This window comes from Scylla paramamosain, chromosome 11 (genome assembly GCF_035594125.1).
Source record: "Scylla paramamosain isolate STU-SP2022 chromosome 11, ASM3559412v1, whole genome shotgun sequence".
Taxonomy (NCBI): domain Eukaryota; kingdom Metazoa; phylum Arthropoda; class Malacostraca; order Decapoda; family Portunidae; genus Scylla; species Scylla paramamosain.
In genome coordinates this window covers 4,885,001-4,910,324 of record NC_087161.1, presented here as the reverse complement: position 1 = coordinate 4,910,324, position 25,324 = coordinate 4,885,001, and the positions used below count along the sequence as shown (strand labels likewise).

The following is a 25,324-nucleotide window of genomic DNA, read 5'->3' as shown; positions in this document are numbered from 1 at the left end:
ATTAGTGCAGATCTGTAAGGACGTTTTAACTTCACTACTTAGGTGCGCTGTCCCTCCCTGTACTGCCTGGCGTGGGGTGTGAGAGTGAGTGGCGGGGACAAAGATGGAGGCCTTGAGCTTCATTAATGAAAACACTATTTCCACCACGACACTTTTTGTTCCATTTCAGTGATCCTAAATGATTACTTTTGCAAATGTAGAATTATAAGCATTAAAAAATTTGAACTTCTCGATCACTCTTTTCTCCGTCAGTTTTGTCTATCAATGTTCTACTCTAAACTTGCACCATGCCATGTTACTGAGCTTGAGGCGAAACCATGGCTGCCATAATACTTACAAAAGTCTAGATAAGCTTACATAAGCAGCTGGAACGTTTGGAAAGCCGAGCTAAGAAGGCCAGGCATTTAAAAAGCTCAGCAGTGTTTTTCCTGCTTGATAATGCAGAATTACCTGCTTACCCTGGACCTTACCTTGAATTCAACCTGCCTACCCTTTGCTTGATACCTTGATACCTGCTGACCATTGACCCTACATATCTACCTGCTGTTCCTTGACTCTACCTTGTTTAGCTACTGACCCGTGATTCTTGACTACCTTGACTGTTTCTTGAATACCTACCTTGAACACCTGCAGGCCTTTAGTCACACCTGTCCCTTGATTCTACTACTGTTTGCCTTCCTGTCCATCTGTAACCCTGTCTTAATGGTTACTGGTCCCTATTACCTATTGCTCGTGACGGTAGGGGTAGAAGTAAGGTTTATGGAAAGAGAAAATATACAAGTGATGTATATTTTGCAATATATAGTATATAATGACCACAATATATTAGTTAAGAGACATTTCTATATTGTTACTGCTACAAAGCAATAAACGTTACCAGATTATAGTCAGTGATGATGTACACTCGACCACTCCTGTTGTACTAGTAAATGCCTAAACATACATACAGGTAGACCAGTGGTTCCTAGACTGGTGGCCGCGGTGGTCGCCCCGGGGACACACAACAAAATGCTGGGCACCATAAAGGCAATGACAGCTCTTCGCTGGACTTCACACAGGGCAATGTTTGAATACACTCCACAAATATATGCAATTCTTTGATATGCATTATATTACTTCTTAAGTATGATATTAATAATTATAGTATATGAGATTCAGCAAAAGGAAAATGCTAAATTCTTTACCTAACATTCAACAGAAAACAAAATGTGGAATCAATAAGATAACAGGTATTGCTTGAGTGGTGTTTATATGGACGTGGGTAATGAGTGCAGGAGTGTTTAGTCATTGTGATGACGGGCTGAGCATGGAGCGGGGCATGGGTAAGGGGCAGGCAGAACAAATGTGTGGTGGCCAGAATGTTGGGAGCCACTGGCCAGACAGTACTGCCTGTGCGCTACATATCGTCACCATTAACGACTAGAGACATACACCGCAAATCTGCGATACTACCACCGGAAAAAAAAAAAAAAATGGAATGAGAGAAAGAAAAGAAAAACGGAAAGCTGTAGCCAGCAGTGTAACATATATAAGAAGGGGAGTGAAGGAATGAAACAGGGAGGTAAACAGAATAAGAGAATAACAGAAAAAGGCGTTTAGATACACAAAATCACACCGTCTTATTACTAAAGACGAAACTATATTTTTCTGGTAAGTAACATTGCATACTTCATTGCTTTATAAGAGTCAGTATCTTAGCAGTTAGCTTAAGTTAGGGCGGCTAAAGATATAATATAGTAATAATAATTATAATAATAATAATAATAATAATAGCATCATTCATGTATTTAACAATGAATTACGATGTTACCACAAAATACAGTATCGTGTGAGTGAACAGATAGATTGCTGTGATTCTGTAACTTTACCGGGGAAGGGGGAAGGCCTCGGTGGCTGCATGCTGTACACACCAAGGGGACAAGTAAAGTAGACAGGGCGTTGAGAAGGCGAGGGACCACTGGGAAGTATAAATAGGTACGAGTAGGCATGCAGGTACGAGGTGAGTGGAGCAGGGGGGAAGGGGGACGGGGGCAGAGCAGCTAGCCAGCCTCTGTCTTGCACAGGTCGAACACGCTGCCGAGGATGGTGACGAAGCGGTGAACGTCGCGGAAGGAAGTGTAGAGCGGCGCTGGGGCGATGCGCATCACGTTAGGCTGCCGGATGTCACACTGCGGGCAGAGAACGAAGTGAGGACGAGAGAAAACGAGCCTGCAGCGAGTGTAGTGTGTATAAGTGTCTCATTTGGAAAAAAAAAAAAACTATACTAGGAAGAAAATGTGACGTTCAGGTGAGAAGAGGTTACATCTAAAGAGAGGAAACTGGAACGTGGTATGAGGAAATGTGACGTGCATTGTGAAGTGATGAAGTGAGGGAAGGGAACGAGAGTGCGAGTAGGAAGAAAACATGGCTGATACTTTGAAGTTTGATGGAATTAAGAGAGTGGAATAAAATACAACTTGAATATTAAAAAGAAAAAAAAAATGAAGACAAAAAAAATATGAAGTCAAAAGTTATCGATAGGAAAACAATGAAAGAGATTCATTACATACACATTTTTTTTTCTTAACTATGAAGAAAGAGCGCTACTTCTCCCTCCCGCTGAAATGAATACCATAACCCAGAACCAAACCCTCAACACAGACAAGTACTTCACTACAGAGTCAGCAGGGCCCCACTCACCACTTCACCGCGCCTCTCCCACTCACCATGATCCCTCTCTTGCTGATCTCCTTGTGCACCTGCTTGAGAGGGAAGGAAAAGATGAGAGACAGTTGACACCCGCGCTGACTGGTGTCCTCAGGGGTAATGATGGTGACTAAGGGCCGCTCATTGTTCCCCCGCCGGAAGTGGCTTTTGATGAGCATCTCCAGGTAACCCGTCAGGAGAAACTGCTTCTGAAGGAGGCGTGCCATTCCCGCCTCTCTGAAGATCTGAAGGAAGGAAAGAAGGATGACCGTCACCGCGTATACTGTAAGTTCTCCACGCTCCCAACTTTTTTATTTATTTATTTATTTATTTATTGTTTTTTATTTTATGTAAGAGGGTCACTGGCCAAGGAAAACAAGGAAGAGAAAAATAAATCGTTAACAGTATTCCATGCACCCTCCACCCCCCCAAAAAAAAAATAAATAAATAGATTAACAAAATTCAAAATAAAACAATAGATGAATAAATAAATAAATAATGAGTAAATGAATGAATAGATGAAAAAGTAACTCCATGCTAAATCACCTTAGGCTAAGTTAGGTCAAGTTAGGTTAGATTAGGGAAGGTTAGCTTAGTTTAGGTTAGGTTAGGACAAATTAGGTGAGAGGTTATGTTGGCTCGGGGGAATCTGTCATGAGGGAAATTATTTTGGGGGAAATTTTCAAGCAGGAACTTTTTTTTTATAGAATTTACTTACAAATCCCAACCCTCAGCTTCTTTCCGCCTCCCGTCATCTCTCTCTCTCTCTCTCTCTCTCTCTCTCTCTCTCTCTCTCTCTCTCTCTCTCTCCTCTTGTTCTTCTACCTCCACTTCCACCTCCTCCTCCTTTTCCTCCTTTTCCACCACCACTTCCAACTCCTCCTCTTTCTCCTCTTCTTCCGCCTACACTTTCACCTCTTCCTCCTGTTCCTGCTCACCTCCAGGCTGGACAGCACGCACGCTATCAGCAGAGGCGGCGGATTGCTAATGCGGAAGCCATCCACGGCGGAGGATCGGTCACAGTGCTCTTGCATCTCAAATCGCGTCTCCTGCCTGTTGCTCCACCAGCCCTGCAGCCTCGGCCCCGTCCTCTCGTTGTGCCTCGCGTTCACGTAGCTCCCGCCCAGACAGCCCGCGCCGCTGTTCAGGTACTGTAGGAAGAGAGGGAAAAGAAAGAGTTGTGAGGTATTAGGGGTCATGATGTCATTGATTCTCAAGAACTTCAGAGCATAAGAAAATAAGGGAAGCTGCAAGAGATCATCAGGCCTACACGTGGCAGCCCCTGCATGAAACATACCTACCTATTTCCATCTACAATCACCATCCTTAAGTCTGTCTAACCTTCTTTTAATGTTCCCTAATGACTCAGCACTAACAACCTGATTATTGAGTCCATTCCATTCATCTACCACGCTATTTGAGAACCAATTCCTTCCTACCTCTAATAAATTTAAGTTTTTCAAGCTTGAAGCCATTATTTCTTGTTCTATAATAATGAACATATTATCTGGATGAAGCGAGTCGAGGAAAAAGAAAGAGTTCTCTTCTATTCACTTCCTTTTTCTTGTATCTAATAGACAGCCTTGTTCTTTCCTCTGTAGAAACTTTTATCCCTCACTGTCTATGTAAACCTCTCATGCCACCACCTGTACTGCCACCAGCCCCACAGCCCACCACCACCACGCAAATCTCAAGGTACACTAGGAAGCAGCACCGCAGTAAAGGCAATCCTCAAAAATGACATCAAATGTGGATCGAAGTTTATGGGTTTTTCCTACAATTATTGTATTTACATCCTGTTTCCTTAGTCTTTTAGGGCTACGACGATGTCTGCTAACGAAGGATTTAGCTGTGGCATTTGGGAACCGTTACCCCGAGTAGATGCCCTTCCTAATTTCGGAACGTGGCCAGGATTCGAACCCGTGTGCCTGAGGACCCCTCGGGCCCCAAAGAGCTCGCGGTTGCACTGCTTACAAAAAAAATTTGATTCATAAGCCACTGTTTGTAACCCTTCCACGTCCTCACCTTGTAAGTGCACCAGCAAGCGAAGTCCACACCCCACTCGTCTAGCTTGACCTCCACGTTGCCAACAGCATGAGCGAGGTCCCAGCCCACCACGCACCCCTGCTCCTGCGCGGCCTTCGTCACCCGCTCCATGTCAAACTTCTGGCCGGTGTAGTACTGGACGCCACTCAGGCACACCACGGCAATGCTGGGGCCCTCTTCCTTCAGTAGCTGCAGGGGAAGACGGAGGAATAGGCTTAGTGTGCAGAGGAGAAGGATGGACGGGTAGGTGTAGTGTGCAGAGGTGGAGAAGGATGGACGGTTGGCAGGTTAAGATAAGGCCACATTCCTGGACGCTGCGTTTGCTGAAACGAGAGTTTATGAGACAAATAGTGACGACGCAGCAAAAACTTGTCATATCTGAAGAACTGTTTGTTTTTCATCTGTCTGTTTCCAAGGCGGAATGAGCGATGACGCCCGATGAAAAAATAGCAAGATTTCAGAATTTCACTTCTTATCAAAAAGTAATCAGGAAAACACTATAACGGAAGAGGCGGAGCGGAGAGCGTGCTTGTCACTGTGTTGCTGTTGGCAGTGAGCACAAGGTTGTAGTGGATAATGGGTGTGTATCACTAGAGAACATCTACGGAGTGAAGAAGTGAGAAAGAGAGCAGGAGTGGAGGGCATCACAGAAGTAATGAGAAAATAAAAAATGAGATTGTTTGGTCACGTAGTAAGAAGAGAAGAACAGGAACCGATTCAAAGAACCTGGAGAAAACCAGTTGAGGGAAGAAGATCGAGGGAAAGACAGAGAGTGAGATGGAGGGATGGAACAGCGGTAGAACTGCAAAGGATGGGAGTCACAGGAGAACACGCAGAGGACAGAAACAACCGGAGGAGATTCGTACGTGGCGCCAACCCTCCACCCTGGGGAAACAGCAAAAGGAGAAGCAAAAGCACAAAGTTATGGTGTCTGTCTATTGTACCGAAACTTTTTATAGACATGAATAGGCTATTATGCTTCCTGCTCACCTATCTCCTCTACCTGTCTCCCTCACCTGTCCCTCTCACCTGTCTCTCTCATCTGCCCCTTTCACCTATGTCCACTCACCTGTCCCCATCACCTCTCCACTCACCTGTCCCCCTCACCTGCCCCCCCTTACCTGCCCCACTCACCTGTAGGATGTCCTCTGTCCTGATGGTGTGTTCCCCAGGGCGGGGCCTCACCTGCAGCACCGCTTTCTCCGGGTCCAGGCCCCTGAGTCTCACCTGGGACTGGATGGCGTACTGCGGGAGAGAGAGAGAGAGAGAGAGAGAGAGAGAGAGGGGGGGGGTTAGGGGTGGTTGTGTAAGTTTAATTTGTGAGTTCGGGCATCACACACACTCTCTCCCTCGCTTGCATTCTCTCTCTCTCTCTCTCTCTCTCTCTCTCTCTCTCTCTCTCTCTCTCTCCCTTTTCGTCTCCTTTTCAGTCTTTATTTCCCCGTTCTCTCCCTCACTTTTTTTTTTATCTATTTATCCATTTCGTTGTTTATTTATTTATTTTACCCTCATGCCTTTATATCTCACTCTCATTACAAGCCAACACGCCATCTGATATCCACCCTTCTTACACACACACACACACACACACACACACCTACTCTTACACCCTCCTTTCATACATACACCCTTCCTCTTGACTCTTCTGTCCTTCCCTACACTCACCCTGTCAGAAGGAAACGCGTGCCCCTCTATCATAATCTTGTATCTGGTCTCCGTTGGCTGGTAAAAGTCGAGGAGAAGAAGATGAAGGTTAACAGTAAGTGCGTTCATGATGACTACTTGAGACGGGGCTGCTCCCACCAGGTCACCCAGTGTTTCCCTCCCGTAGTTGTCGCAGTAGGCAGCAGGAAGGGAGCCGTGGAAGTGACTGTTGATCGCCCTAGGGATGGATAAGTGAGGGATGTGGAAAGGGTTAAGGGGAGAGATGCAGGATTGGGATAAATGAGGGAAGGAAGAGGACTGGATGGAAGTAATGGGATGTATGGATAATTTCTACACACACACACACACACACACACACACACACACACACACACACACACACACACACTTACAGCTTGGCCCAGGAGTTGAGGGTCTCCGCCACCTTGTCCTTGGTGGTCTTGGGCTGCAGGCCGAGGGAGTTACCGCACATATAGATACACTCCTCCTCCTCTCCCTCGGCCATAATCCCTTCCACGCAGGTCTGGTCGGCCACTCGCGGGAACACGAACCTGGAGGGTGTGCTGCACTTAGATATAGAGGGCAGTGTGCGTGCAGCTCAGGACACATTCTGAAACACTTCTGTGCCGCGCCTTCACAACTTTCAAAATATTCTAACTGAAGCTACATGAGTTTTTAAGTGTTTTTTTTTTAAGTTCTAGTGATAAATTAACAAGATTTCTACACTATTGACAGGAGAAATCGTCTTGAGAACCCGGCTAATCACCACTGTGGCCTTTGAAAATAGTAGTGGCGTGGGAGTAAAGTGTTTCTGAATACTGATAAAACTCACGCACGAACATGGAGAGTGCACTGTAACTACATGTACGTACAGGGGCGTGGGCGTGCAGCTAATATTCAAGTACGCACGCACGCACACTTTAATAATAAGAGTTTACGTGTAGACTAAAGAAGAACTAAAGAAACAGATTCAGGAGAGAACAAATATAGGAAAAACACACACACACACACACACACACACACACACACACACACACCTGTCCTTCATCCCCCTCAGTGGGTCCTCGTTGTCCATGTGGTCTGCGAAGGCGGGTCCGAGGAGGTCGAGTCCCTGCTTGGCTGCCAGGGACTCCAGCACCTCCCTGGGCGAGGCGGACTGCTGCTGGAGGAGACACGGAGGTGGTGGTGAGGGCACTGGTGGGACGTGGGTGGGAGGGGAGAGCGAGGTTATGGTAGGGTTGAAGGGAGGGGAGAGAGAGAGGGAAGGAAATGAGGGCAAGAGGGAGGTGTTAGTTCGTGGTTTTGGTGGTGGTGGTGGTGGTGGTGGTGATTCTAGAAGTGTTGTTGTTGTTGTTGTTAATGGTGATGGTCGTGTTGTTGTTGCTCCTGCTGCTGCTGCATGCACACACACACACTCTCTCTCTCTCTCTCTCTCTCCATGTCCTTCACTGCCTTGTGTCCCGGCTGTCGGTGTTCCTACGCAGACTAAATATATCTAGGGCGTCACTCCTTGGTCCGCTGTCTCCTGTCGCCTCCAGTAGATGGCTCTGTGTCTGGCCAAGTTCATCGTTTTCTTTGAAATCTAAGCTCGTTTAATTTGTAGCTTTTAGTTTTTAGTTGTTTTTATTGTTTTGAATTTGAACTATATCTTATTTTTTTATTTACTCTTACTTTTCATTTTAACATTATTTATTTATTTATTTATTTTTAATTCAGCGCCATACGATCTAGTTTTTAATTTTCAGTATTTTCATTCTTTTAAATTTGAACGATATCTTATTTTTTTGTTATGTTTACCTTTCATTTTAACATTACTACTATTTTTTTATTTATTTTTTTTTATTTCTGTGCAATATGATCTAGTGTTTAGTTTTTATTTTTTTTTTCATCTTTTTAAATTTGAACGATATCTTATTTTTGTCACTTTAACATTACCAGTATTTTTTTTTTTAATGCATTTCTTACTTAGATACGGCGCCACGTCAAGAAATGTTTTACTTACATTCACTTTTCACCTCATTGTTCTCTAGCTTATGGATGGCGCGCTCCTGTCTCGTTTTCCCTTCCCCCGAAAGATGGCTCTGCTTCACCCAGCCTCTATTACATTATTACCATTGTCCTCCTCTCTGCTTGTGTGACATTGGTTTATTGGTCAGTTAGGCTTCGGATTTGTCTTTATCTTCTACGAGTGAGTGTTGTTGGGGATTTCTTATCGTTATTATTTTTATGTGTGTTTATTATCTTTCTTTTTTTTCATTAGTTACTTTGTTGTTGTTGTTGTTCTTATTCTCCTCCTCCTCCTCCTCCTTCGTTAGTCATTTCTATATTAGTGTCAGAGTTATTCTTGTTTTCCTATTTTTTTTGTCCTTGTTCTTATTGTTCTTTTCTTCTTATTTTGTTCTTTTGCTGACTCCTGGTGTAACGAGATGGGATCGTGTACAGCATAAGCCTTCACTTGCTCCTTTTTATATCTATCTATCTATCTATCTATGTATCTATCTATTTATCTATTATTTAATTCATCCATACACCCACATTGCGTAAGGAACGACTGACCAAACACTAAGTAAACATGCTGTAATACAATATTTGGTGTGTCTGTCTGTCTGTCTGTCTGTCCGATGAGTTGGCGGGATGGTGTGGTGCGGTGGCTGGTCTTGTGAGAAGCATTCGTGTGTTCCTTCTCGCCTGTGAGGGTTTATGAACACAGAACGCGCTGCTGGGAGGGAGACTTGATGCTTGTTTGTGTTGTCATGATTTCTTGGTGTCTTGTCTTGTCTGCGTGTTTGTTTCTTGGGTTATTTTTGTGTTGCTTGTTTGGGTGGTTAGTTAGTTGTTTGGTTGCTTGGTTGGTTGGTTCTTATGGATGATGTTATTATCGTACCTTCTCTAATTCTTCCTCTTCCTCATCTTTTTTTTTTTTCCTTCTATTCCTTCCTCTGTTGTTGTTGTTGTTGTTGTTGTTGTTGTTGTTGTTGTTGTTGTTGTTGTTGTTTTTGTTGTTCTTTTCTTGTTTTTCTTGTGCCTCCTCCTCCTCCTCCTACTCCTCCTCCTCCTCCTCCTCCTCCTGTTTCTTCTTCTTCTTCTTCTTCTTCTTCTCCTTCTTCTTCAATAGTAAATCAATTATCACTCTTTTCCTAACTTAACATTGGATCCTTCTCTCGTTCAATTTCATAATATTCAAATCAAAATACAAGTACGACGGCGTGTAGTGTCTGTGGTGTGCTGAGGAGGCAGAGGCGGAGGCGGGGGCGGGACAGGGGCGGCGACTTATGTGATGGGTGTACACGTATAAGCACTGGACAGAACTCTACTACCCAAGTTTAAACACATTTGGTACATACATACATACATACATACATACATACACTCACAAGGTATATTTTCAAAAGCGATGATTATTCGGCTTTTACTTTTGTTTGTCTCTGTTTACGTGAAGGCCTTTTGTTTGTTTATCGATTTGTTTATTTATTTATTTATTTATCATTACTCGTATTATTATTTTTTTTCTTCTCAGCTTCTTTGTTGCCCTTGGCCAGATTCCCTCTTACATAAAAAATAAATAAATAAATAAATAAATAAATAGAATTCTTGTTAAACCACCATGGGAATCTTGAAAGCTGAGATTGTCAAGCGTGGACGCGTCAGTTGGAGCGTTATTTGTCTTCCAAAGGTACAGGATGAGAAGGCACAAGTCACCACATTGTTTTGCGTACAAAGCCTTGACTTGTGACTGACGCGACTGTACACCGCTTGTGGCAGGGAGTCAAACTGATTACTGCTCCTACTACTACTACTACTACTACTACTACTACTACTACTACTACTACTGCTGCTGCTGCTGCTGCTGCTGCTGCTGCTGCTGCTGGTACTACTACTACTACTACTACTACTACTACTACTACTACTACTACTACTACTACGCCTGCCTCTAAAACAACAAAAAATTTTATGTACTCATTCTTAAATTACATTAAGTTCATACAACCTTGCTTTCTTTCTTTCTTTATTTATTAGAAGAGTAAAGAAGCACACGACCTTGGACCTTGCGAACATAAGTTTGTGGCATAAAGATACAAAGAGAGCGAGAACTGACCAAGGTTACGAATATCACAACACCCCAGGTCACCGCAACACTGATGAAATTATGTTCGCGTCCACGGGGAACACATTCAACACACGTCTCTCAACACACAATATTGCGTTAGTGTCCACGGGTCTCCCAACACACAATGCACTCAAGCACTCAAGCACTCAACACCAGTCATGGAGCTTGCATCACTTTTATTACCTACTTTCCTGGCTTATATTGACAGTAGTTCATTATATTCACTGCAGTCACGTATGTATGTTATTTACACTGTTGTTTCCAGGAGGCAGGTTTTCCTTCCTTCTTATACTTATACAGACTTGCTTTATTCATTTGCTTGTCTGTGAGGAGAGTCTGTAGAAGCACATGTGCCTTGAGTAGCTTGTAAATGTAAAGGGTTATTTGCGTTGTATATGCTAAGTGTGGTTATCCTTCTGTGACTTATTTATTTATTTATTTATTTATTTATTTATTTATTTATTTTTACCGTATTGTTGTCGTCTTCTTTGTTTGTGAGGGGTTGCTAACGTATTGCTTAAGTATCGTTACTCTATTGGCTGTCTGAATGCTTACTGTATTGTATTGTCTGTTGATGTATTGTCTTTGCGAAGGATGACTCTCTTGCTTGTTGCTGTATTGTCTTCTGTGGAGATCATTGTTACTGTATTGTTTATGGATCGTTACTGTATTGCCTGTCTGAAGGGTTATTGTATTGATATTGTATTGCTGATGTTTTTTGTCTGTGTGATGAATTGCTGTATTGTTAATGTACTGTGATGTATTGGTGTTGTGTTGGCTCCCTGATGGGTTACTGTATTGTCATTCTTTATGTATTGTGTTTGTGAAGGATGACTGTCTTGTGTGTTATATTCGAAAGGAGTTACTGTGTTATATTTTTTACTGCTAAGGGTTACATGTTGATTATATAACGCAATATCTATTTTTACCACGTAATGTGATTTGAATAGCGAAGAGTTTCTACGTGTATTACATATTATGCTTTGATAGTATACAAAAAAAGAAAAGAAAAGACATGATACTACTGATCCAAGACTGCAAGTCTGATCCAAGATCCAAGACAAGAAAATGAATGCATCATCCCCTGTGTTGCGTGGTGATCTGGAGGCTCCGCACAACAGGGAGCAGCATAGCAACAAAATCAGTATGACCGCAGCAGCCTTTATTCATATCATGGCTTATTATGAACACTTCTGACCGCTCCTCCACTGCATTCAGAAGACTCTAGTTGAAGTTACGCAGGTTTTTAGTGATGTTTTTACGGTTATAGTGAAAGATTAACAAGATTTGTACATTACTAAAAGGATAAACACTCTTGAAAACCTGGCCGATCAGTCGTGATGAGAGCAAAATGTTTCAGGATGCGGATCTAGAATTCTTGAAATGTTGGTATAATATATATTTAGCACGGAGTTTCGACCACTCCGCTTTGGTGTTCGCTTTATTTCTAAAATTCGACCTTATTGTAAAAACGATGAATGATGCAAAGAGGCAGGCAAGCAAATAGACAGATAGATAGGCAAATAGATAAATAGACGGACTACTTTTATTTATTCTAGTTAAATAAATCATGTGTGCTTTTGACAACCTCTCAAGATGGAGGTTTCATGACACCTATCCTTCAATTTTTCGACCTTTCTTTAAGGACCAGCACTCTCAATATTTTTTTTTTTTATCACGCTTATTGTTTCCCTTGGCAAGTGACCCTCTTACATAAAAAAAAAACATAAATAAATAAATAAATAAATACCTGCGTTGATTTCTTTCCTCCAAGCAACACTTGTATCAGTGAATGTTATCAGATCATCAGAGCTTAATTCACTGATAGCATCGCCACCTCATTCTGCGGCACTAACTTAATATGCCTCTGCTCACGTGTTTGTGTGACCTGCTGTCTGCTTGGCATGTCCCGCTTGTATAATTTGTACACATCTTACGATTATATGATTATATGCTGTATGTCTGTCACTCCGACCTCTATTAATGTATCGCATGCGTCCTGGATTCACACACACACACACACACACACACACACACACACATATACCCATCCCTCTTACAGCCACATTTCCTCTTGGCGTGTGTGTGTGTGTGTGTGTGTGTGTGTGTGTGGGTGGGTGGGTGCAAAAGGGTGGCTATTAATTCCCAAGAGCGCTAATGACTGAGTAAGAAAGCTGCCACTCTACGCTCGATCAAGTGTTCGAACTCAATTCAGACTCAAACTTCACTTAAAAATCAATAAGAGAGAGAGAGAGAGAGAGAGAGAGAGAGAGAGAGAGAGAGAGAGAGAGAGAGAGAGTGTGTGTGTGTGTGTGTGTGTTAATTTTACGTTCAGATTTAAAAAGTAATATATATTAGTCTATTTTTCTTTTCACGAGGGAGATGTTAAGATGGTAAGTCTCTCATCTATGTTGTTGGTGTTGGCTTCGTTCACTGAGGTTCTGTTAAGGAAAAAAATCAAAGTGGCAAGAATGTGTGTTAATAATGTTTGATCTCATTTTGTGGATATTTGAGGCTCTTTGATGCTTGTGAAAAGAAAAAAAAAATCCATTGTTGTAAGTCCTGTAGCAAAAAACAAAGGGGTAAAAATAATAACAGTGATGTCTTTACTTATTATTGTAAAGAGAAAACTGTAATGTATTCAGGGTCTGCTTAAACAATCTTTACTTTACTTAGTGTTCCTCTGTTCTTAAATGCTTGTGAATACATATGTCAATCATCTCACAGTCCCCAAAGAGCACAGTCAAAAAGAATTATCCAAAAATCTGAGACGTGCCTTGAAACCTTCCTCATATGTAAGAAGGGGGAAAAAAAACCTTCCTCATAGGTAAGAAGGGGAAAAAAACCTTCCTCATATGTAAGAAGGGGAAAAAAAACCTTCCTCATATGTAAGAAGGGGAAAAAAAAACCTTCCTCATATGTAAGAAGGGGAAAAAAAACCTTCCTCATATGTAAGAAGGGGAAAAAAACCTTCCTCATATGTAAGAAGGGAAAAAAAAAACCTTCCTCATATGTAAGAAGGGAAAAAAAAAACCTTCCTCATATGTAAGAAAGGGAAAAAAAAACCTTCCTCATATGTAAGAAGGGGAAAAAAACCTTCCTCATATGTAAGAAGGGAAAAAAAAAACCTTCCTCATATGTAAGAAGGGAAAAAAAAAACCTTCCTCATATGTAAGAAGGGGAAAAAAAATCCTTCCTCATATGTAAGAAGGGAAAAAAAACCTTCCTCATATGTAAGAAGGGAAAAAAAACCTTCCTCATATGTAAGAAGGGGAAAAAAAAAACCTTCCTCATATGTAAGAAGGGAAAAAAAAAACCTTCCTCATATGTAAGAAGGGAAAAAAAAAACCTTCCTCATATGTAAGAAGGGAAAAAAAAAACCTTCCTCATATGTAAGAAGGGGAAAAAAACCTTCCTCATATGTAAGAAGGGAAAAAAAAAACCTTCCTCATATGTAAGAAGGGGAAAAAAAATCCTTCCTCATATGTAAGAAGGGAAAAAAAAACCTTCCTCATATGTAAGAAGGGGAAAAAAAAAACCTTCCTCATATGTAAGAAGGGGAAAAAAAAACCTTCCTCATAATATTATGTAAGAAGGGAAAAAAAACCTTCCTCATATGTAAGAAGGGAAAAAAAACCTTCCTCATATGTAAGAAGGGGAAAAAAAATAAATAAACTCCAGGTGGACAAAAAACACAGAGGCACAAGTTCAGTGTCTCAGACGTCAAAAGGATCGCCAACTCCCGAGATTTTTTATTTTTTTTTACTTTATACTTTGGAATGCGCCGCCCCACACTAGGGTACAACTAAGGGATTATGTAAATAACCTTAGCCTACTAATTCCGGGACTGAGTATTTCTGCGTAAACTATGATGTCTCTTGAAACCGTAATCAACTCAGTGAAGGGATAAGCTGTGAAAATAATGAACTGCATTAATATAAACCTAAACTAACTTCAGCAAACGTAACCCTCGAATGAAAACGCCAAAACATTTTAGTATACATTGATTAATGCGCCGCAACACTGTGGTCACATGGCGCCGCTTATTTCAGAGTTACCAATTAAATAGAACATCCTCAGCATATTGAAGTACTGACCAATTGAATCTGGAAGCTGAAATACATCTGAGCTTTGGGAGAAAGGCGCCGTGCTGGAGATGGAACCAGGAGTCTGATCATGAGAGTCCAGCACGGCACTGATCGAGCAATGAGGTGCGCCCTCTGCTCATGTGACGTGTGTGGCTTCTATCTTAAGGTCAATACACGGCTTTCCTCCCCCTGTTGGATCAGTTGCTTGGGATTTCACTAGTTTCCCTTTACTTTTCTATACGTAAGAGTGGGTACGGCAAAGGGCAATAAAAAGGCAGAAAAGGCTTGTACCGCCTCTCACCAGGACACAACCAGAACACTCTCAGTACGGGGAAGTAATGAGCAATTGATTTAGAAGTTCAACTAAATCTGAGGTACTAGAGAAAGGCGGCGCGGCAGAGACCAAACCCTGAACGTGAGCATGAAAGCCAAACACATCAATGACCAGGCAATATGCATTGTGCACCCACAGCTCAGGCGAGGTGGTGGGGCTTCCATCTTTGTGTCATTATTCGATCACAATGCACTTTTCCCTCTCTATCTAGGTCAGTGTCTGGTGTTTCCTTTTTTTTTTTTTCTTTCTTCTTCTTCTTCTCTTCCTCCCTACCGAAACAGGCTCATCACTTTTCTTTGATAGCTTTACTGAATGATTTCCTAAACAGAGGACAACGCAAGCTCCGATTCTTTCGTACCCCAGGTTTGCAAGCCACAACAGTACTGACCTGCTGGGACCGCTTCCACCAGTGACATGCTGCCCTCCCATCCCTCCCCCGCCACTTTGCACACTTTGCAGCGTCACAGAAACACTGACATAATGATCTGAAAGGGAGCTTAGGTTTGTGACATGAAAACATTGATTGATAGGTAACGAAACTTATGTATTGGTCTCGTCAACACGGGTTTACTTGTGATCACCAGCAAAGCAGTTACAGTTAACCTAATCAGTAATGGCCCCCCGAAAAAAAAATAAATAAAAAAAAATAAAAAACCCAAATAGAAAAAAAGGTAAATAATAAAGATAAGATTAATAATGATAATAATAATGATAATAATAATAATAATAATAATAATAACAATAATAATAATAATAATAATAGAAATCATGCAATGTCCACACACTCTTCATATGATTCTGCATTTCACTTCGGACATTTCAAAATAAATAAAGGAGTCACAAAAAGAAACGTGCTCATATACGTAAGTTTGATGATTTCCTGTATAGTTTTCAGCGTTAATGCGTATGTATGTATGTATGTATGTATGTGTGCATATGCATGTTCAAAAGGGATTATTATACAAATAAATGTTATACAGAATTACACACACACACACACACACACACACACACACACTAGAAAAGAGGAAAGTAAGCAAGCAAACAAACAAACAAACAAACAACTTACCTTAAAATTTTCCATGATGAACACTACTCTCTCTCTCTCTCTCTCTCTGAAGGGCAGCCCAGTGGTGTGCGTCGCTCGTTGTGTGGCGCGGTTCTGAAGTGAATTTTTTGGGTGCACTCTCTTTTATATAACAGTCAGTGATATCATGGGGGAAATTTTAGTGTGTGTGTGTGTGTGTGTGTGTGTGTGTGTGTGTCATGATGTCTTTTATTTGTTTTGTTTGCCTTTGTGTGTTACTTATGAAGTTAATTATTATCATTATTATCATTATTATTACTGTTATTATTATTATTATTATTATTAGTAGTAGTAGTAGTAGTAGTAGTAGTAGTAGTAGTAGTACTAGTATTACGAATGCTGTGTGTGTGTGTGTGTGTGTGTGTGTGTGTGTGTGTGTGAATGCATGGTGTCTTGCCTGGGCCACCATCATCATCATCATATTATTATTATTATTATTATTATTATTATTATTATTATTATTATTATTATTATTATTATTATCATCATTATTATCACATTATTATTATTATTATTATTATTATTATTATTATTATTATTATTATTATTATTATTATCACCATTACTAGCATTTTTATCAACATTTTTGTGGTGGTGGTGGTGGTGGTGGTGGTGGCGACGTAACAGTCTTATTATAAGAATTGGAATGTCCAGCGTCGTATCTCTGCGTGCTTTCCCCTAGAACATAAGAACATAAGAAATAAGGGAAGCTGCAAGAAGCGACCAGGCTTACACGTGGCAGTCCCTGTATGAAACACACCTACCTATTTCCATCTGTTATCCCCATCCATAAACTTGTCTAATCTTCTCTTAAAGCTCTCTAGTGTCTTAGCACTAACTACATGATTACCGAGTCCGTTCCACTCATCTACCACTCTATTTGAGGACCAATTTTTTCCTATCTCCTTCCTAAACCTAAATTTTTTAAGCTTGAACCCGTTATTTCTTGTTCTACCCTGGTTGCTGATCCTAAGAATTTTGCTTACATCTCCCTTGTTATAACCCTTATACCACTTAAAGACTTCTATCAGGTCCCCTCTTAACCTACGTCTTTCTAAAGAATCTTCCTGTATGGAGCATGCCTTTCACACAATGAAGACATCCACCCACACACTTCATTTTGACAGCTAACAGGCAAAAGCATTTCACCTCACCCTTCCCTCTGACGCCTTCTCAGTCTGAGCTACGCCGCCGCACTGTTGTATATATTTTTTTCCTATTGTAAGAGGGGCACTGGCCAAGGGCAACAAAGTCTTCTGAAAAAAAAAAAAGGACAGGAAAAGGCCCACTAGAATGCCAGTCCCTGAAGCAAGGTTTTCACAAGCATCATCCTCTTTTTATGCTTGCTGCCCTTCTGAACTTACTTAAACAGTATTCTCAGTAATTCATCCCTCTCTCTGGTAGACTCTGCAACTCCATGCCTGCTTCTGTATTTCATCCTTCCTATGATTTCACCCCTTTCAAGAGGGAGGCTTCAAGATACTTATATTCCAATTCGGGATTATCCTTTTGACCTTTCTTTTGGAACTGGCACCTCAGTGGACCTTTTTTTTTTTCTTGCTCCTTGTGTTGCTCTTGGCCAGTGCCTCTCTTAAATAAAAAGTAAAAAAAACTAACCTCCTGCGGTCTTGATGTACAGGACCTGCCTTCCATTCTCTCCTCTATTCTGTCCACCTCTCTAATGCAAGAGTTAACCAATACTTTCACTCTTTCATCCCCTTTTCCTACGACCTGACCTTGTTTATGACCTTCAAGGTTCCTCCAAACATGAATTGCTCTTCTTTGGAAATCACTTCTTTTCTTTTTTGGAAGAGACATTTGACCTTTGATTTATTGTTATTCACTATTTTTCTTTGTTGTTTTGCTTAGATTTGTTTCTGTCCTTGGTCTATCTCTTTTGCGCATAAAAAAATAGTAGTAGTAGTAGTAGTAGTAGTAGTAGTAGTAGAGTAATTGTTGCTGTTGCTATGGTTGTTGTTGTTGTTGTTGCTGCTGTTGATAGTAGTGGTAGTAGTGATGGTAGTGGTAGTGGTCGCAGAGGTTATGTCTACTAATAACGTAATACAGGATAACGAACATCGCATTCCGTATAACGAGAGATGCTCCATACACACACACACACACACACACACACACACACACACACACACACACACACACACACACAAAAACAAAACACAAACACAGGGCAAGGGAGGCGGAAAAGCTGCTTCGTGATTGGTCAAAAGAGATGGGACGAGACGGAGAAGGTCGAATGAGAAGAGCGAGATGGAGAGGCATGGCTTTGAGGAGAGTGGGAAGGGGACGGGAGGAGTGGGAAGGCAATGGGAGAGGAGATGAGGGGCAAAAGCTACGACCAGACACTTGCTCTGTGGACCATTGTTAGGAGAGAGAGAGAGAGAGAGAGAGAGAGAGAGAGAGAGAGAGTAGTGGAAAGTTTTATGTTTTTTATGAACATTTTGTGTTGTGCGTAAGGAAAATGAAGGAAAGATGAACGTCAGGAAAGTATGTTGTAGGAGAACGGCTAGAGGTGATATATATATATATATATATATATATATATATATATATATATATATATATATATATATATATATATATATATATATATATATATATATATATATTATGAGGTACGTTTTTAAGGGATGGGAGAAGGAAGGGTTAGTGGGGAGGGAATATGGTAATTGAGGAGGGGGATGGGGGAAGAGGACGGGGAAATGCTTAACAGAGGAAGAGGAGTAAGAGAAAGGGAAGGAATGAGGGGAGACAGAGGGGAGACAGAGGGGGAGACTTAAGAAAGGGGAGCGATGTGGGGAAGAGGAGGAAAAGGGAGATCATTTTCGGATTTTACCATTTCTCACCTTCCCCTTGATACGTTCACGTGCAGAAGGTCCGGAGGGCATTGTGGGGCAGGCTGCGGAATGGGGCGCAGTTGGGGGTCTGCTGGAGACTGTGCTGCGCTCATCTCAGGGAAGGGAATGCGGGGCGGTAACTTTCCAGAATTGCCCTTTTACCAAACAATCAACATATTTGTTTTTTAATGGGACAAACAGTACAGTCAGACACTACAGCCACGGCAGGTTAAGGTGACCTAGAAGCCCAGCCCCGCCCCCTGCTCCTTCCTGTAGTGCAGTGGCCAGCTTAGCCCTCCCTACATCGAAAGGAAATTATACGTGTTTTAAATCAAGAGTATAAGTGTGCTTTATGAAAATTACCATTGTAAAAAATCAAACATATCCAGTATAACTTAGCTAATTAACGCCTTAATGATCAGAACAATCGTACATATTTGATGAGAACAACATCCTTGTATAAAATCTGAACAATAGCTGTGTTAAGGAGACACAACTCTGTGAATAAGGCACCTCTGGCTAAGTTAATCATTCATGTTTCATTGCAGACAATGCAAAGATACAATACCAAGCGGAAAAACAACTGTCGTACCTGGGGGGATTTAAGAACAGGGAGAAGTGTTCACACTCACAGACAGGGTAGTTAAAAAGACCCCTGAACTATTTGCCAGACAAGAAGCAGACAGCAGCGATAAGTCTGGGTTTCCAGATCAAAAGAGTCGCAATCCAGACAGATGTCCTATGAACAGAAGGCAGAGTCCCAGTGTCATCATGCACGCAGGCCACAGTCACCAGTGTGTTACAAGGGAACAATACTTTCCAGTTCACATAATAACAGCAAAACTTAGTGGCAACATTTACCACTGCCTTCCCTGCATGCTCTTCTGCACTGTCACTGAGGAAAACATCCATGAGAACCAAAGTAATCATCTGATCATCTCTGTATCCTATGATAACTGCCTCAGTGAGAGAACAAAATACTTCATGATACAGACTAAGGATTTCACCATGTAGTCATGTGAGCAGGAAGGCATGTGTGCGTGTGCGTGTGTGTGTGTGTGTGTGTGTGTGTGTGTGTGTGTGCTCAGAAAGATTGATTTGTTATAATATGAAGAAACGTGACGCTACACTCAGTGACGACTAAAGCCACTCCCAAACATAGAGCTGCAGTACAAGCGTGTATGCTGGCTCGTGGTGATCAGTGGTAAGGGTTTCCCTCCCACCGCTGCCACCAATGTTATGCGAAGTTTTTGGCTTTACTCGTATATTATATCACAGATTTAATTCTTTTCAGTGAGGCACCAAATCCTCACCAGTATCCTATGGGTACTCCATAGATGTCACTGCGGAAGAGTATGGCACAGCTCAAATGATAGAAAACAAACACAAACATGGTTCTACTGTTTTATTTACAAAGAAATGCACGTGAATGCATACGCTCATTACATACATACGCACGCTTACATGATTTACATAAATTAGAAATAAATGCATTTAATGTAGGTACTTACTGTGAATTTTAGGTGCAGGGTTAAAAATCTATATAACTGCAATGTATGCAGACCATAACAAGACACAGAAAAATAATAAGTATTTACCGCTCTATCATCCCTGATATGTGACTTTTTTGTGGGTAGTTTTAGTTGTTACACTACCTACTCCTCCTCCTCCTCCTCCTCCTCCTCCTCCTCCTCCTTCTACTACTACTACTACTACTACTACTACTGCTACCACCATCACCACCAAAACTTTTTTTTTATGTAAGAGGGCCACTCCCCAAAGGCAACAAAATTTTTTAATAAAATTAAGGCCCACTTAATTTCAGTTCTACTACTACTACTACTACTACTACTACTACTACTACTACTACTACTACCACCACTACTACAACTGCTACAACTACTACTTCTACTACTACTACTACTACAACAACAACAACAACTACTACTACTACTACTACTACTACTACTACTACTACTACTACTACAACAACAACAACAATAACAAAAATAACAACAACAACAACTACTACTACTACTACTACTACTACTACTACTATTACCACCAACACTACTACTACTACTACTACTACTACTACTACTACTACTACTACTACCACAACTACTACAACTATTACCGTTACTACTATTATTACTACTACTACTACTACTACTACTACTACTACCGCTGTTGCTGCTGCTGCTACTACTGGTACCACCACCACTACCACTACTAATACTACTACTACTACTACTACTACCGCTGCTGCTGCTGCTGCTACTACTACTACTACTACTACTACTACTACTACTACTACTATTAGTACCACCACCACCACTACTACTACTACTACTACTATTACTACTGCTACTACTACTACTGCTACTACTACTACTACTGGTACCATTACCACTATTACTACTACTACTACTACTACTACTACCACTACCAACGGCACCACCACCACTACTACTACTACTACTACTACTACTACTACTGCTGCTGCTACTACTACTACTACTACTACCACTACTACCACTATTACTACTACTACTACTACTACTACTACTACTACAAAGGCTCGCCTAAAGGAAGACAAGGAAGAGTAAAATTAACACGGAACATTACAAGTAAGATCTTGGGAAGAAATACTTGTAATTAAAGAATTGAAATAAAACTTTAAAAAATCAGAGTGATCTCATGGCAAACATCTTCAATAATCACTTTTTTTTTTAAATATCAGAACATCTTAATCTGCCTATTAATACGCAAACATCTCACAGAGAGTTTTCAACACACTAGCACAAATATCTCTATATTTGTACGCAGTAACGGTAAAGGTAACTTTGTACAACCTCGAGCACTGTATTACTATCCCGCTTTCACATATAATTATTATTTTTTTTTAAGAATTTTTCTTGATAAATTAAACATAGCAAAAGTTATTCCCATTCGTAAATCAGGTAAGGAAGATAATGTTAACAATTATCGACCCATATCAGTTTTACCCTCATTCACCAAAGTTTCTGAAAAGTCAATAGAAAAAGATTCACAGGTTTTTTTTTTTTTTTTTAAATGGCAAATTATTTTCTGAACACCAATTTGTTTCCACAAGAATAAATCTAATGAAAAGGCCATTACAAAAATTACCAAGGCAGTATATCGTTGTTTAGAAATTTAATTTCATGTAATAGGTTTATTTATAGATTTATCTAAAGTCTTCGATTCACTTAATCATAATATACTTTTGGAAAAGCTTGAAAATTTAGAAATTCGGGGTTTACCCCTGAAATTATTCGAAAGTTATTTATCAGGCCGAAAACAAGCTGTATTCTGTAATAACAATAAGTCGATACTGAAAAATATTGTCAAGGGAGTGCTGGAAGGATCCATCTTAGGTCCACTGTTATTTTTTTTACATTCTTTACCAAAATCGTCCTACTGATAATCATCTTGGACCAACTTACTTTGTAGGACGTGGGATTCAGAGAGTTCCTCATGCTAAATTTCTTGGTGTAATCGTAGATCAAAATGTGAATTAGAAAATAAATATACAATCTGTTAGTATGAAACTATTAAAATTATATGGAATTCTTTATAAAATTATATATAAATTAATTACTGAGACAATAAAAAAATCTTTACTTTTCATTATGTTACCCATATCTTATATACTGTTTATCTGTGTGGGGATGTATTTGGCCCCCTCTTGTAAAAGGATGTCATCGTTGCACAGACGAGAGTAATTAGAACTGTTACTTTTAAGGGCAGGACAGCTTCTACTGATGTGTTGTTTAATGATTTAGGGTTACTAAAGTTTGAGTTTTTAAGACTTTTTTCTTGCTATCTTTAAAGATATTAATAATGAAAGGGATAACAATGTATTTAGTGTTTCTCACCACGGCCAAGGTACAAGAGGCAACAATATTGACTTGATGTGTCCACAGCCACGAACAACTTTGTTTAAATTTTCTCTGCACTGTACGAGTATAGGTTCAATGTATTGGAACAGTTTACCAGCGGGTTTAAAAACAATGAAAATTTGTACACTTTTAAAAATAAGATTAAGAGATATTATGCAAATCAACAGAGACAGATTAACGCTGATTAATAACCGCATACGATATATATGTATTATATTTCTTAGAACATTTCCAATAATTTAGGCTAATAGCTCTGCGAACTTATGCCAATAAGGATGATGTCTACTTTTGTACAATTTATGTATTTATTTTATAGTGGCAATAAACTAAACTAAACCAAACTATTACTACCAATTTAAACTAGGGTCAGAGGGTATGGCACGCCTTCACACTCGTCTTACTGCGTTGTATGTGTGTGTGTGTGTGTGTGTGTGTGTTACGATGATCTCACCAAGGCCACCACTACTTTACTGATCGTCCATCAACATCACTCTTGTGCACGATTATAATTATGAAACTTGATCAATTTACGTCAGTATGGATTTGACTTATTTCTTCATTTCTAGTGAGTCAATACAACTACTACTGCAACCACAAGAACAACAGCAACAACAACAATAACTACTACTACTTTTACTACTACTACTACTACTACTACTACTACTACTACTACTACTGCTACTACTGTTGATGCTACTACTACTACTACCACTACTACTATTACTAACAACAACAACAACAACAACAACAACAACTACTACTACTACTACTACTACTAATAATAATAATAATAATAATAATAATAATAATAATAATAATAATACTGCTGCTGCTACTACTACTGCTACTGCCACTACTACTATGATTACATATTACAGTGATAACAAAAACAGCAGCAGCAACAGCAGCATCAGCAGCAGCAGCAGCAAGAACAACAACAACAATAACAACAATAACAATAACAATAACAACAACAACAACTACTACTACTACTACTACTACTATTAATACTACCATCACTTCCACTGCCATACACGTGACCGTGTAAGGACAAGAACTGCACACACACACACACATACACACGCTAAGCAACACCGCTACGAAATTCTCTCTCTCTCTCTCTCTCTCTCTCTCTCTCTCTCTCTCTCTCTCTCTCTCTCTCTCTCTCTCTCTGTCTATTATCACTTGCATAAGCAGTCGTCAAGGCTCCTCTCTCTCTCTCTCTCTCTCTCTCTCTCTCTCTGTCTCTCCTTCGTCAGTCCAGCCAACCCTCCACTCCCTGGGACGTGCATCTCGCGTGGGCGCAATCCCTGAGGCTTCCACTGGGAGCAGATATCCGTGGGCGTGTAGGAGGCGTGTACATCCGTCACGCCTTCGCCCGTGCCCTTCACCGCCGCCTGGAGAAGCTGGGGCGGCGTGGGGTGCGGGCCGCGGAGTGTGGCGGGAGCTCAGTTGGCGAACGTGGTAGAGGCAAGACTGACGGGTCGCATGGCGCGTTAAGGGGTTGGGATGCTTGGCTGTCTGCTACTCCGCTCCTCCCCTCTCCCCATCTCCCTTTCCCCCATCACCCTCCTCCTCCCATCCACTCACCGCCGGCCATATCGCAATCTCCTGCATCTTCTTCGTCTTCCCCTACTTCTCCCTTCAGTTCACTCTCTCCCTGTCTCCCATTCTTCATCCTGCCTCTCTACTCTGTAGCTATAGTTAGAAGTAATTGCCAAAGAGCCTTTCAAGGACCTAAAGGTTTATTGCTGTTTGGCTTTCCTCTGTATTCCTTTGTATCTCCTTCAGGCTTCAACTCTTCTTACTCCCAATCTCTTCCTGAATACCATTCTTCATCATTATTCTCTCTCTCTCTCTCTCTCTCTCTCTCTCTCTCTCTCTCTCTCTCTCTCTCTCTCTCTCTCTCTCTCTCTCTCTCGTGTTTCTCCCTTCCTCCGTCCCTCCCGCCGTCCATCTTCCCTCCACCTTCTCCTCTTCTTCCATCTTCTTTCATCGTGACGTTTGACTTAATCTTCCATAACTGCACATCTTTCTTCCTCCTCCTCCTTCTCCTTCTTACCCCCCTCCCCCTTTTCTCTCCCCCAAACCAGTCTCCTTCACTTGTGTTTTAAGACCGAAACAATTCCTAATTTTCTCCGGAAATGAAGCATGTCTTGAGTTTCGAAGCTTCAGTGCAGGAGTTCGAAGGAGGAATGTTACTGGGCAGTGTGGCGGTGGTAGTGGTGGTTGTTGGTGATGGTGGTGCCGGTGGTTGTGGTGGCACCCTGCTGAAATGAAGGGGGAGGAAGAGTTGCTGCAAGGATAGACGAGGCGAAGAATGAGGAAGAGGAAGAAAAAGAAGGTATAAAAGGAATACACAGAAAAGGATAGGACACTAATAATAATAATAATAATAATAATAATAATAATAATAATAATAATAATACGAACAACAAAAACAACAACAACAACAACAAGAGAACTGATGAAGGAATGACGCAGTAGTGGAGGAAACTGTTAGTCGTAGAAAGTATAGGACGTATTGGTGCTG

General features: G+C 40.9%; 1 protein-coding gene across 2 annotated transcripts; it reads right to left on the bottom strand.

The window, feature by feature from the left end:
* Positions 1-773: 773 nt before the first annotated feature.
* On the bottom strand, positions 774-16,106 carry LOC135104853 (kynureninase-like). 2 transcript variants are annotated; one of them, XM_064012536.1, is made up of 9 exons: positions 15,996-16,106; positions 7,434-7,555; positions 6,789-6,947; positions 6,397-6,613; positions 5,866-5,976; positions 4,711-4,920; positions 3,624-3,836; positions 2,706-2,930; positions 774-2,168 (listed from the first exon to the last, which is right to left on the bottom strand). In XM_064012536.1, the coding sequence occupies exons 1-9, from the start codon at positions 16,008-16,010 to the stop codon at positions 2,040-2,042; spliced, it is 1,401 nt and encodes a 466-aa protein (XP_063868606.1). In that variant the 5' UTR covers positions 16,011-16,106; the 3' UTR covers positions 774-2,039. The 2 variants fall into 2 exon arrangements, with proteins under 2 accessions (XP_063868606.1, XP_063868605.1); XM_064012535.1 differs by having other exon boundaries at positions 7,434-7,558; positions 15,996-16,096.
* Positions 16,107-25,324: the final 9,218 nt, after the last annotated feature.

Coding starts and splice junctions, on each gene's coding strand:
- LOC135104853 (XM_064012535.1), bottom strand. Junction 3,837..4,710: donor CTTGCTGGTGCACTTACAAG/GTGAGGACGTGG, acceptor CTCTTCCTACAG/TACCTGAACAGCGGCGCGGG. Junction 2,169..2,705: donor TCAGCAAGAGAGGGATCATG/GTGAGTGGGAGA, acceptor CTCTGCCCGCAG/TGTGACATCCGGCAGCCTAA.